Consider the following 14,882-nt stretch of genomic DNA (forward strand, 5'->3'; position numbering starts at 1 on the left):
ATCTACTTACATCAATTATGCTCTTAATCTCTTTTATATAAATCTCTTCCGTCTCAAGCAAGTCATGTATAATGCGCCTGAATCACAGCAGCAGTTGGGAATATGAAAGAGAAAGACAAGGAGGGGAGAGAGGGTTTTTAGAATTCTTTTAGAATAATGCTCATCAATACAGTTCCCCTAAGTGGCTTACCTACTTAGGTTGCGGTCAGTTTATTCTGTTCTACTGAACACCCGAGGCCAACATCTCACAAAAGCATATTCTGATCACATTGGCATAAGAAACAGTAAGGTTAGAGGACTCCAGATTCATCTATACAGCCAGTGAATGACCTATCCTCTGGTGGGGCACAATGTAGGGGTCAGGAGTGCAAAGATTGTGGAGTCAGAAATGCCAGGTTTGGATCCTTGGTCAGGAAGGCCTAACAGACCTACACATTGTGTGTGTAGTTTCTGAGATTTTCTCTGGAGCTTTCTACTGTTTCATTGCTCATGCATGTGGGTGGACTTTGCTGTGCATGAGATTAGATGGATTCCAGTCATGCTCCCTTTCTCTGGCATCTAATGCTTCAGTAGGATTGGTTTCCTCAGTCAATAGACATGATCTCTGTCTGCTTCCCTTGAGGAAAGCAGGTGCAGGTCATGGTGGGCAGAATGCTATGACCTCCCAGATTCCTGACCCCTTGTGTACATACACCTCCTCTCAGTTAATTAACTGAACACTAATTTAGGTGCTGCTATGGAGGGGCTTTGCCATTCTGTTTTGTTCCAAATCAGTTGACCTTAGGTAGTAGATTCCCTGGTTGGGCTTTCCTAGTCTCATGAACTCATCAGATCTGGGCCTGGAAGTCAGAAAGATTGGAAGCATGAGAAAGATTTAATGGAAGGGAAGCTGTCCTTAGCTGGTTCTGGAGATGGAAGAGGCTATGTAGCAAGCAAAGAACATAGGCTGCCTCTAGATGCTGAGAGTGGCCCCCACCTAACAACCAGCAAGGAAACCAGGACTTTAGTTCTATAATAGCAAGGAACTGAATTCTGCATAACCATATCAACTTAGAAGAGGATACTGAGCACAGCTGACCGACTTTATTTTAGCTCTGTGGAACCTGAGCACAAAGCCAGTCTTGCTGCGCCTGGACTCCTGTTGCAGGAAATTCTGAGCTGCTAAATTAGTGGTCACTTTTATGCAACAATAGAAAACTAATAAGGTAAGGCCAGACCCCACATCTATCTCCAGATAGATTGTTTTTCTTCCTCTTCTTAGGCACTTTCTCTTTAGGGCTTTCTTTTAGGTCTCTAAATGAGTTAGTGTTTGCACAGGTGATCACGTGTAGAATATATATTTTTATGGTTTCCTGGGAGCTGCTGGCAGGTTATCTATTTTTTTTAATATTTTATTTATTTATTCATGAGAGACACAGAGAGAGAGAATGACAGAGACACAGGAAGAGAGAGAAGCAGGCTCCCTGCAAGGGAGCCACCCAGGTGCCCCAAGTAGGTTATCTATTAAAAGGTAGCCTCTCCCAGTAATTTCTCTGACATTGGCCATACAACATTTTTCTAAATATGCTTCCTTATTCAAGTGAAATAAAAGCAAAAACAAGCTTTTAGGACTACATCAAAATAAAAACCTGCACAGCAAAGGAAATACCGACAAAACTAAAAGACAACCTATGAATGGGAGAAGATATTTGTAAATGACATATGAGATAAAGGCCTAGTATCTAAAATACATAAAGAACTTATACACCTCAACACCAAAAAAAAAAAACCCAAATAATCTAATTAAAAATGGGCAGAAGATCTGAAGACATTTCTCCAAAAAACACATACAGATAGCCAACAAACACATAAAAAGATGTTCAATATCACTTATCATCAGAGAAATACAAATCAAAACTACAATGAGATATCCCCTCACACCTGTCAGAATGGCTAAAATCAAAAAACAACAAACAAGTGTTGGTGAGGAGTGAAGAAAAAGGAATGTGGGAATGAAAACTGGTGCAGCCACTGTGAGTGTGGAGGTTCCTCAAAGAATTAAAAGTAGAATTCTAGTAATTCCACTACTATTTACCCGAAGAATATGAAAACACTAATTTAAAAAGATAATTGCACATCTATGTTTATTCCAGCATCATTTACAATAGCCAAATTATGAAAACAGCACAAATGTCCATCAATTGATGAATGGATAAAGAAGTGGTATGGGAGGATCCCTGAGTGGTGGCTCAGTGGTTTAGTGCCTGCCTTCAGCCCGGGGTGTGAGACTGGAGTCCCGGGATCGAGTCCCACATCAGGCTCGCTGCGTGGAGCCTGCTTCTGCCTCTGCCTGTGTCTCTGCCTCTCTCTCTCTCTCTCTCTCTGTGTGTGTGTCTCCCATGAATAAATAAATTTATTATTTTTTTTTTTTGAATAAATAAATTAAAAAAAAGAAGTGGTAATAGGTTTTCAGTAGAAGCTGAGTCATGCTAGAATAACACAGTCCTGGTATTTTAACTGAACTAAAAAAAAAAAGAAAACAAACAAGATGGGCACCCAGGTGGCTCAGTCGGTTAAGCTTCTGCCTTCAGTTCAGGTCATGATCTCAGGGTCCTGGGATCAGGCCCCAGTTTGGGTTCCCTGCTCAGTGAGGAGCCTGCCTCTCCCTTTCCCTCTGCCTGTCCCCCCAGCTCATGCACTCTCTCTCTCTCATTCCCTCCAAAATAAATAAACAATCTTTAAAATAACCAAGATTAAGAACAGTTTACTTAGTACGACTACGTAAAAGTATGTGTACATATATATGTAAAATTGTGTATCCTTAGAAAATTCATGCAAAGGAACAAGACACTGTTAACAGTGATTGCTTTTGGAAAGTTGTACTGAAGGCTAGAACACAGGGAAGGAGAATTTTTACATTTTGTTCTATGCCATTTTACAATCTTTGATTAAAAATTCTACCAGTTTTATAATTTAAAAAGTGGTTTACATGACACTTTAAAAAGAATGTTGTAGAGGTTATAGCTCAACAACTATCTTTTCTTAAAATAACAACTTTTGTATATATTTTTTACTGGTTTCAAAGGTGGAATTTAGTGATTCATCAGTTGCATACAGCACCTGATGTTCATTACATCAAGTGCCCTCCTTACTGCTCATCACCTAATTACCTCATCCCTCCACCCACTTCCCCTTCAGCAACCTTCAGTTTGTTTCCTAGAGTTCAGGGTATCTTCTGGTTTGCCTCCCTCTCTACTTTCATCTTATTTTTCCTTCCCTTCTCTATGTTAATGTGTTCTGTCTTTTAAATTCCACATATGAGTGAAATCATCTGATAATTGTCTTTCTCTGACTGATTTATTTCACTTAGCATAATATCCTCTAGTTACATCCATGTCACTGCAAATGGCAAGACTTCATTCTTTTTGATGGCTGAGTAATCTTCCACATCTTCTTTATCCATTCATCTGTTGATGGACCTCTGGGCTCTTTCTGTAGTTTGGCTATTGTGGACTTCACTGCTATGAACACTGGGCTGCAGGTGCCCTTTCAGATCACTACGTTTGTATCTTTGGGGTAAATACCTGATAGTGCAATTGCTGGGTCATAGGGTAGCTCTACTTTGAACTTTTTGAGAACCCTCCACACTGTTTTCCAGAGCAGCTGCACCAGCTTGCTTTCCCACCAACAGTGTAAGAGGGTCCCCCTTCTCTGAATTCTCACCAATGTCATTTCCTTGACTTGTTCATTTTAGCCATTCTGATAGGGGTGAGGTGGTATCTCATTGTGGTTTTGATTTGTATTTCCCTGATGCTGAGTGATGTTGAGCATTTTTCATGTGTCTGTTGGCCATTTGTATGTCTTCTTTGCATCTACTTATAAATGCTTATTATAAGACAAGAGTGGTAAAGGATAGTCGCAAAGTATACAATTTCAAGAAGTATACTGGCTATCAAAAAGTTATTTTAAAATTACATTTGGCTAACAAAGTCACTAAGAAGTTCTTCTGCTTTTTATAATCATCCCGAAAGGACAACAGTTGCTATATCAGAAGGAAATAGGCCCTCTTAGGCCCTTATGAAGCGCTATGCTTAAGCAACTTGGCGAAACTGTTTAAGGACGTATTGACAATTAAATGAAGTCAGAAGACAGAAATAACTAGGTGGTGGGTAGAAATCAATTTTATTACCCAACAGTTATATAAGAACTTACAGACTCTTAGGAGTTTTTAGGAATCTGACACAAGAAAATATTCACAACTCAGAGGGAAAAAAAAATCCCTTGTCAGGTCATGTCCCAGTTTATAATTTGGAAACATCCAGAGATCTTATCTGGCCGCTTCAATTTACTTGTTTGAGTGCAATGGGTACAACTCCAATGATAGGAAGTCCCCTGTACACATCAGCCTAGATGTCAGTTCAGATTCTTTTTTGTAATAGCCTTCACACCACTGTTAAGCCATTCTTTTCCCTTTCTTGCCTTAGTTTTTTTTTTTTTAAATAACGGGTTTTTTTGTTTTTTTTTTAATTTTTATTTATTTATGATAGTCACACACACACACACAGAGGCAGAGACACAGGCAGAGGGAGAAGCAGGCTCCATCCACCGGGAGCCCGACGTGGGATTCGATCCCGGGTCTCCAGGATCGCGCCCTGGGCCAAAGGCAGGTGCCAAACCGCTGCGCCACCCAGGGATCCCAAAAAATAACGTTTTTATATGGAAGAAAATTTATGATTTTTTCTGATGATTGCCCACTTTATTATTCCAAAGCACGTAACTTTGTTCATAGAAAGACTATCAAGGATTTAACCTCTCAAGTCATCAAGTATGTATAATGTAGATGAAGAATAGAAAACATGATAAGTACTCAAGTAATATAAAACTTTTGAACACCTAGAGCATTTATGTCCTGATGGATATCTATTCAGAGGTAGAGCACTGTAATTAGGGTACCAAATGGAATTGAGATGCCAGATCAGCCCCCAATAATGTACTCTACACTAGCATACATTCCGTCACTTTGTTTTACATGTTAAAGTGGATCTCCCCCTACCTCCTGATCCTGAGGTCATTAAGGAGGAAATGGAGGGATAATGTGTTTTAAGGAACTGTTTCTTCTCTGAAGCCATATTTCAAGGTAGCATAAAAATAGAGCTTTGGATACCTGGCTCCATTTTGTATGACATCTCATATTTTTTTCAGACGACACTATAACCAAAGGGCAAGAATGGAAAATTAAAAATTGAATGCAACCCTATTTTGTAAGCAAGATCATTAATGTACATACATGTTAGGATTTCCTGATGTTTCTTCTTTGTCCCCGCATCCTGAGCCCTTCATTCTCCCCTCCCCATTTCCTAGCTCTCTAATTGAAGAGTGTCCCTTTGGAAACCAGCCTGCCTGAAGTGTATTTTTATTTTTGCTCACTGATTGTCAACACAACTTGCCATTAAGAGTTTTTATCTATTCCTGTATGACAGATCACAACACACACATCATAAAATATTAGATTTTCACCTTTTTTTGACAGTTTTCATCTGAAACCCTTTTTGCCAAGTTGAAAGGACTGTTTTTATCCTTCTCAAATTCTAGCCCATCTAACATAATGGATACTCACCTTCTTAAGCCTTTGTCTTCCTTTGGTTTCTCTTTATTATTCAAACCTCATTCACCACCCACCTGTCTGTTTCTTCTCTGTTCCCTCTTTGTTTCATTTTCCTCCTCCTGTCTTATGTTGCTGCTCCCATAGCTCTGAGTTCAAAATTTCAATTTCCTTCCTCTTCTCTCATGCCATGGACCCTCCCACATTGTTATTGTCCTCCCAGACTTTTGGTTATGCTCAAGCCCGTGTTGCCAATAGTTTATACACTTGTCACCTGGGTGCTTCCCAGACACCTCATCACCTCAGGTTTAAACAGAACTCATTAGACAGGAGTAGCAGGTGTATCAGTGGAACTGTCACTTCCTGGGTCTCTAAAGCACAGCCATCATTTCAAACTTCTCCCTACTATTATTGCTTATATGACCAATCTGTTGCCAAGCCTCATCATTTCATCTCTCAACATGCTCTTGGAGTCACTGCTTATTCTCCATTTCTGGTGCAGCCAGGAGAAAGAAAGCAAGCTCTCTCCTCCTCTCATCTGGAATACTTTGGTGCACTCCTGGAAGCTCCCTGGCCTCCCACCAAACTATTTTGCAGACTACCAGTCTATGCCATTTCTAAAGATGCATTTCCATCATGCCATCATTCTCCCTATTCTGAAACTTAAAATAGCTTCCAATTGCCCACAATTCCCAACGTTCCTTCCAGAATTGCAAGACTCTCAATTTATGTGATAAGAATCTACTTGAGGAGCTTGTTCTAAAGGGAAATCCAGACCTATAGATCCAGAGCAGGGAGTAATAAGTGGGAGTTATGGCTGGAATCTATAATTTGCACAAGCACCCCAGACAACCTAATCCAGATGTTCTGCTGTTCAAACAAGTAACACTGATCTGACTCACTCCTTTTAGCTACCTCCTGCCTCCCCCCACTCACCTTTACTTACTTAGGCCAGTGTTATTATTTTACACTCCCTTTCAAATCTAATCATTCTTGAAAACTCAGTTCCAATTCTCTCTTTTCCATGAAAACTCTAACAGCTTTGAATGAAATTGGTACCATAGTCTTACCCTTACTCCCCAGACAAAAACCATTAGATCCATTTACAAAACATTTATTGGTTATAGGCACCATTATAGGCACTTGAGCTCAAGAAATGCACCACAATCCCAGACCTCAGTTCATAGTCTAGTGGCAGAAACAAGAAAATCAGTGACTCCAGTACAGTGTGATAAGGTACCAGGTAGTCAGAGGAGTTAGGTGCAGAGGAGAAGCTGAAATTAAGCCAAGGGTAGCAGGAGACATTGCCAATTTTGAGTTGAGTGAAGTTTAAGCTGAGTTTTAAAAAGAAAGGAAGCAAGGGGAAACGTTTGAAATAAGTACATCCAAGGGTGAGGGGAACAGAACAGAGGAGAATATAGAGACCAGACTCATATGCTCTACCAGTACTTGTAAATTCTTTGGTGGGGCTGGGCCAACAGTCTAGTAGCTTCATAAAATGCCAGAAGCAAATTTAACCTTAATGACCATTGAATTTACCTCATCTTGCAGATGAAAAAAAAAAAAAAAAAAGTCCAGAGCCACAGTGAGTTGCTAAAGATCCTTGCCTTTGGCAAAGCCAATGTTCTTCACACTGTTATGTTTCCCCTCTTTGCCTATGTTTGGAGTGCATCCATAGTCCTATTTGCTGGTTACTAAATAAAACAAAAATTAAAATGTAACTGGTATGATATTATAAAAACCCCGGGCTTCAAGGTATTAGTTTTTAAAGTTTATTTCTATATCAAATATACAGGGTGACCTTGAGCAAGTCACTTTCTTTCCCGGGGTGCCCATTTCCTCATGTGTCAAAAGGCCAAATTAGATAAGCCTAAGTATCTGCGCTGGCTCTCAATGATCGTTTTCTAAATATATTACCATTTATAATAAAATGTATGATGGGGTCTTTGGTCTAATCACACCTTGCTTTTCATTTCTCACAAGACTCTCTATTCCTTCACATCCTCAATGAACTAAATACTAAATGTGTAACTGCAAAGTGCCCCAGAACAGCAAGGAGAAGGGGAATCAGCATGGGCTGGAGATGTCCTGGAGAAGGTGGAATCTGAGCTGTCCTCTGTAAGAGGTAAGGGGGAGACAGCAGGGGGTCCAGGAAGAAGGAAACATGAGTGGGGTCTGGCAGGAGCCATGCTGCTGGGGCAGGGGCTGGATGGGCACCCAGGGAGGCAGGGGCACCCCAGATGGAGGAGTAGCCTGTCCTGCCAGGCTACAGTGTAGACTTGATGCAGGAGCCCAAGGGAAGGTATGGGAGACTCATTCGGCCAGCAGAGCAGACAAGGCTCCAGAGCCCGTTCCATTAAGCACAGAAGAGGCCCGAGGGCTCAGACTTAGGAAAAGATGCTCTTACTTCTACATCCTTCTTTTGTTTCAATGAGGTGTTCCGTAAGTACGCAATAAATTCTCAGAAATGTAAATGGTAGTAACATGAATGCTACAGACTCACGCAACGATCATGTTGGAACCAAAGATATTTTAGGTATCAAGAAAAGGTCTGATTAATACAAATACTTCCTTGGTTCTTGGAAGGAAGGCTAAAAGTTGAGACATCTGCTCTGTTGCTGATGTGCCATCTGTCCCCTCCCTTCTTCTTTTGTATCTCAGTTTCTATATTTTGACGTATGTCAATTGGATTTGACCTCATTCCTTATTCTGATGTGTTTAGAGTCAACTACCTCAAATTCTTTTTGGAAGAGGATGGGGCATAAATAAATTATTATTAAAGTTTATCTAGATGGATGCTGGCTTTTCAATATCATGTAATAAATAATGACTAAGTAATTTCATGCATACTGCACTTCTTAAAAGAGGGATTGATTATAAGCCAAATTTCATTAATACTAATTCATTCAAGTTAACCATCCTGCATTTATATAGCATTTTAGGGATTATAAAGTTTTTTTTAATTGTGGTGAAATATACATAAAAATTTACATTTAAACAAGTTTTAAGTGTAAGATTCAGTAGCATCAAGTACATCCAGAATGTTGTGCAGCCATCACCAAAACTTCTGATATTCCAAACTAAAACCCTGTATCCATTAAATACTAGCTCTCCATTTCTCCCTTCCTCCCTCCAGTCCATGGTCATCTCTATTCCACTTTCTAAAAGTCTCTAAGAGTCAGGCTATTCTGGGAGCCTCATTTAAGTGGAATCATACAAAGTCTGCCCTTTTTGTGTCTGGGTTATTTCGCTTAGCACAGTGTTTCAAAGTTCATCCATGTTGTAGTGTGGGTTAGAATCTCCTTCCTGTTGAAGGCTGAATATCTTCAGTTGTCTGCATATACTACATTTTGCTTATCCTTTTGTCTGTTGATGTATACTTGGGTTGCTTTCACCTTTGGCTCTTGAGAATAATGCTGCTATGAACATTGGTATGCAAGTCTCTGTTTGAGCTTCTGCTTTCAATTCTTTGAGATATATAGTGAGAAATAGAAATGCTAAGTCATGTGATAATTCTGTTTCTAACTTTTTGAAAAACCACCACATTTTTTTTTCCACCACAGTTTTCTACAGTGACTATACCACTTGACATTCCCACTAGCAATGCACCAGGGTTACAATTTCCACATCATTGTCAACATTTGCCATTTTCCATTTTTTAAAATAATCGTCAGCCTAATGAGTGTGAAGTAGTTGTTTTCTTAATGTGTGTGCATCACCTTCCTTGATCCATTCAACACCTGACAAAGAGCTCCTCCAGGGCATCTGTCCTGTTTTATTTATCCTTGTCTGCATGCCTTATGAGTAGGTAAATTCTCAATAAATGTTTATTGAATGGATAAATGGTAGGCTAAGGAACAGACATCAATTCTGTGAGCAAGAGTAGGTACTAATTGTTATTCTTATTTCACAGAAGAGGGAATTGGGACTCAGAGCATTAAGTGACTTGATTGAGGTCAAGTTGCTGGCTAGGCACTGCCACTGAGGTCAAGTCCAGGCCCTCTAGCTCTAAAAACAGTGATGAAAACTGATGTGTCAAGGGTGGATGTCAGTCCACTGAAATAGTACCCAATATTCTTACTCTGTAGCTTAGCTCCATAAACGACAGGACCTACACAGTGGCGACACAGGTACGCAGGTTATGGAGAAAAAAGGTCTGGCTCAGGCCATCATCTGATATATATGTAGGATTGAAGGGCTCTGTCTCAAATCTCAGAGCCATGGTGCATAGGTACATCTGGAATCCAAACATAATAAGACATCCTGTGGGTTATTTCTGCTACACCAAGGAGATTCCTGAAATACTGCTGATAGGAAAAACGATTATTACTTCAATCCATGGGAAAGAGTAGTACCGGTGCTAACTCCAACAGGAATATCCATGTAACTCAATAATTTTTGGCAAAGAAAAAAAACCTGAGACTGCTAATAAGCTTCCACCTCATGCAAACAAAGAGAAATCAATTGCAAAAAAAAGAGATTCCCAAAGGTAAAATGCACTTGTACAAAATAAATTAAAAAGATCAAACAACACTGAGAGACACTGCTTTCTCCACCCTACATACCTCTTTTGCAGACCCATTTGTATCTGTATCTACTCAGCAGATATCATCACATTATTCTATTAATCCCTTTCCTCCCAAGAGGGCTTATTTATTTATTTATTTATTTATTTATTTATTTATCTGATATGATAGAAATATATCTCTCAGAGTTATTGCTCTCTCTTTCCAGTAATCCTTAGCCCTATATGTGCAGGGTCAAACGGGTGTTGATATTGGGCTTTCTGACCTTATACTGTCAGACCAACCAAGATTGATTCATGAAATGTATGTTGTTTCAGATCATATGATTTATCAAGGACTTTAGATCTCGCCTTTTATAAGTGTTGTTATAAGAAAAATCTTGGTATAACAAAACCATTTCTAACTCTTAATTAGTGGTCCACTTATTTTAAATAATACTCACAATAAAAATCCCAGGTAGGCTTACAACTGTCTTGTTATAATTGTTTTGAATGGGATTTGAATCACATATACTCCACAATGAGCACTTAGTAATGATTTACTAAGAAAAGAGCCATAGAGAATGATATTCTAGTTGTCCCTTAAATATCAGCACAACCAAACTTAACTAAGTACAAAATTTCTAACACAAATGACTGTGTCTGGGCCAGGCATGCATCCCCGTACCATAGCCAATAACTATTTTCTGAACATTTCCATGCTCTGTAATGTTACAGATGTACCACCCCATCACGGACCCAAGTCATTTTGCTCAGTTTCGATAGCTCTGGCAAGGCTGGTGGTGCCAATTGTCTTTTAAAATATAAGCAATAACCAGACGGCATTCAAGATTGTCCCTCACAAATGTCACTCATTTACTCAAGTTGGGTATGCCCTCCTGAGTAGGAGAGGGAGGTGGAGTGAGAAGCAGCTCCCTGGAACTTGCCAGAACCCCGCAGAGCCCTGGGGGTGTGAAGCCTGTGTCAGATCTGCAGGTGGGAGGGGAGAAGAGATGATGCTGAGGAGTCATTGTCAGGGAGCCGTATCCAGTCACTGTCCCTGGGGCTGTCAGAGCACCCGCAGCATGGAGGGGAAGCCCCAGCCAGCCTCACTCCCACCCCCCAACCCTGAGAGGCTCACCCTCTCAGCTCTGCTGGGCCAAGGAGGGTCTCAGGAGCAGGGCCTGCCTCCAAGACTGTCCCCATCCCTATGGGGCCCCACTGGAGGGTTAGATGAGCACATCAGAGGAGCCCCTGTGTGTTGATGTGGAAGGAGAGGACCACGGGGTGTGTGGGGAGGATCCCCAGGGTAGAGGAGGAAGGAAAGGAAGACGATGGGTTCTGAGAATGGCCTGCAGGTAAGCGCCTCTGTGTGCCATCAGTTCCCTACAGCTTTCCGTTCTGGCCATACCTATGATGCTTTCACGCAGCTGCCGAGGTCCTGGAATTGAGGGAGGATGCCAAAGGATGCCAAACCACAGGCGCAGAGGCGAGAGCAGGAGGAAAGGGACTAGTGTGTCTCCAGTGTCTGCTCTGAGCCTTGCCGGCTCCAAGGGAGAAGTACACAGGGGCCTTTGTCTGTGGCTGAAGCTTCTTGGAATGAGAGTCTGAACATTGGATGAATGTGGGCAGCACTGAGCAAAACTTCAACTGGACCAGCAGTTAATACGGATTCACTCTGTGCAAGGCGTTAGGGCAGGGTCTTCCAGGGAACTGGAGATGAGCAGGAGGGGTCTCCACCCTTAAGAGCTCTGGGGACTCTCAAGAGTAGGGACAACAGATCCACAGACAATCTCTACAATGACAAAAGGCCACCGACTGTTACTGACAGGCCACCTGTTGGGCTGGGTCTCCTGGTGAGAAGGATTCTGGCCTCTGGGGCCTTCAAGTCCCACTCATTCACCAGCTTGCCAGCATGCATTTGGATATCCCTTTTTACACATGCTCAGCTTAAGACTGATGAGACCCTCAAGTTGGGGGCCCAGGATCTAGGCTAGAAATGTCAGGCACCAAAGGCAATGGATGGGATCACCAAAGAGCAAGTATGGAGAGAAAAGAAACCCAGAAGGATTAGTGTGGGGTGGGAGGGGGCTGGCAGGCAGTAAGGGAGGAGGAGGCAGCCTAGGAGATGCTGCATTATTTTAACAGGTGATGCCGTATTCACAGAAAATACGTTTCCAAAGATGTGAAAAAGAAACAAGCAGGTCCTTTCAGAGCGATGACAGATGCTGTCTTCAGACCCCTCTGCTGGCTCTTCATGCAAGAGGGGCTTTCTTCAGCCTGGGGTGGTCCATGCAGCTGGCCTGACCAGTGATCAGTACTCTGCACACGTGATTGCTTTTATAATCAGTCCTTACTGGACCCTTCTGGGCAGGAATAGCTGTGAGGTGCAGAGAAGTCAGGTCACTTGCCCAGGTCCCGGGGTGGGTGGGGAGTGAGGTCAGGATATCACCCCATCTCTCTCGCAGCCCAGGTCTTGCAGGAACCTGGCTGGTTTTGGAACAGGTGGTTGATGGGGTGTCTGAATTCACAGAACAGTATCTGTACAGGGTCTGTGAGGAATGTTCTTATCTAGCAGAGCCCCAGAAGGTATACATTTAAGCTAAATGAGTCAAGGCTGGCACTATGTCTGTAGGCTTTAGCTGTGTTAGGCACGAAGCCAGTCAGTTATCAAACCCATTGCTGCTTTTGTATTTCAGTCAACACTCAGCTCGTCTCTGGGTCTCTTCTGCTTCTCCCACCTCCCACGGTCTCTTGAATGTAGGTCTCAGTCTTTACCCATAACACATGCTAACGCCCTGATGCCCTGCCCGCAGGTTCTCTCTTCCCCTCAGCTCTATCTGGTCCCTTCTAAATATAATATGCAAATTGCAATTCTTCTCATTTTTCAAGTTAACCATCTTGATGGTACAGTACTTTTTCCAGTACTTTCCATAGTTCTCTAGTGCTCTGTGAAGCACATTTCTGAGAGAGAGAGAGAGAGGGAGAGAGAGAGAGATAGATAGATTTAAAGTCATTTATAAATCCACTTGTAGGGCACCTGTGTGGCTCAGGCAGTTAAGAGGCTGCCTTTGGTTCAGGTCATGATCCTTGGGTCCTGGGATGGAGCCTCATGCTGGGCTCTCTGCTCAGCAGGGAGTCTGCTTCTCCCTCTCTCTCCCCACCCCTCTCTCTCAAATAAATAAATAAATAAATAAATAAATAAATAAATAAATAAATAAATAAATAAATAAAATCTTTAAATAAAATAAATCTAATCGTAGTGGTCTTTGTTCAAAAGCAGCTACTGTGGACACTGAGGACATGGCGGTGACACTGTCCTCCATGCTCTTCAAATCAGCATCACCTATCATCTCATTTTATTTCTAACAAATTTCAGAATTTTCATACATTCCTTCCCAATAAAAGAAACGTGAGTACTTTGTTCTATACCATCAAGTCTAACATCCTCTTCCTCTCCCTGTGGGGTGGCATAGGGAACCAATCTGCAGCAAGAAATCTCCCCAGATGGGCCAAAGAGCCTCCTAGGCTGCTGCTACCTTCCCCGTGTGGTGGAGAGGGTGTGGGGAGACAGAACAGCCCTTCTGGTTCACTCTGCTGGGCCTCTGTCTCCCCTGCCCTCCACATCCTCTCCCATCTCTGGACCACAACTTGTAAATCCTCTTACCAACCTCCTGACTCATGAAATCATTTATCTGTCTGCGGTGTCTATCTGTAACTAGAATGATGTAAATTTGTGAATTTTATATGTGTTTTTCAATGTTTCAGTCAGTCTGTATTTCTTGCAGGTACAGTCCTGAGTTCATGCATGTGGAACACATGTGGTGACACATGTGTATGTGGACCTGGTTCCAAATGACTGAAAGGAATATAATGGTAATTGAACATTTGCACATAAATAGAATATATACATATAACAAAGGGGCAGGGGGGAGGGATTGTATGTGGAACCACCATCAGAGTTTTATTTCCCATAGATAAAGAAGGGAGGAGATTTGCACTGTACTAACTGAATTAGCTTATGTATAGGGATCGCTGTCACTGACTCCCTTACAAATCACATTATATTAATACTTCTGTATGTGGTCTGACATGCATATGGCACTATGATCTACTAGCAATGATGAGCTATGTTCTCTATCAGTAATGTATGAAAAAGATTGCATGGTTGAAAATATGGTGAAGGGCTTAAAGAAAGCAATTATGAAATGTCCTAAAAATCCAGTTTGAAATAACAAATGCAGTGTTGTGTTTACAATTTCAAACCCTGATTTAGTAATCTACTTTTAACCCATTGCCTGTCTTAGTGCTTTTACAATAAGAATCCCAGAGCTTTTATTTTACCGAAGTTTTTGGGTTAATTTTTTTGTTTTCTGTCATGTTCTGAAACATGTACAATTACAAGATCATTCAAAATATCACCTGTTAAATGATAATGTTTGTTCTATTAGGAGACGGCTGGAACATCTGAGGGACAAGAAACAAACCCATAAAGGATTTATTCATAATCACTTTGTTTATGAGAAATGTATATTCTCCTGATTTTGCCCGGTTCCGTGCATAAAGGATTCTGAAAGGGGGCAAACAACTGGAAGGGGACATTCCTGGGGATTTTGGCCCACAGTCCATCATCTGAGTCCATGATCTCAAAAAAATGAAGAGGCGATGGTGTGGGCACTTCCTGGAGTTGTCATGCACCAACAAGAACAGATTGGGCGGGACCCATCACCGTCACCAACACGCCGAGTTGCTGGTGGAGGCGGAGGCCACCTCAGCACCATAAGGTGCAGGAAACGT

General features: G+C 41.6%; 1 protein-coding gene across 1 annotated transcript in view; it reads right to left on the minus strand.

The window, feature by feature from the left end:
• The window catches only part of MCF2L2 (MCF.2 cell line derived transforming sequence-like 2), a 237,482-nt gene that overhangs the window by 52,253 nt on the left and 170,347 nt on the right, over nucleotides 1-14,882 (minus strand). Inside the window, exon 16 of the mRNA XM_055307990.1 lies at nucleotides 11-77. Within this exon, the coding sequence (XP_055163965.1) occupies nucleotides 11-77 (67 nt within the window). The remainder of the gene's footprint in view (nucleotides 1-10; nucleotides 78-14,882) is intronic.

The sequence above is a fragment of the Nyctereutes procyonoides genome, unplaced genomic scaffold (genome assembly GCF_905146905.1).
Source record: "Nyctereutes procyonoides isolate TBG_1078 unplaced genomic scaffold, NYPRO_anot_genome, whole genome shotgun sequence".
In the NCBI taxonomy this organism is placed as follows: Eukaryota; Metazoa; Chordata; class Mammalia; order Carnivora; family Canidae; genus Nyctereutes; species Nyctereutes procyonoides.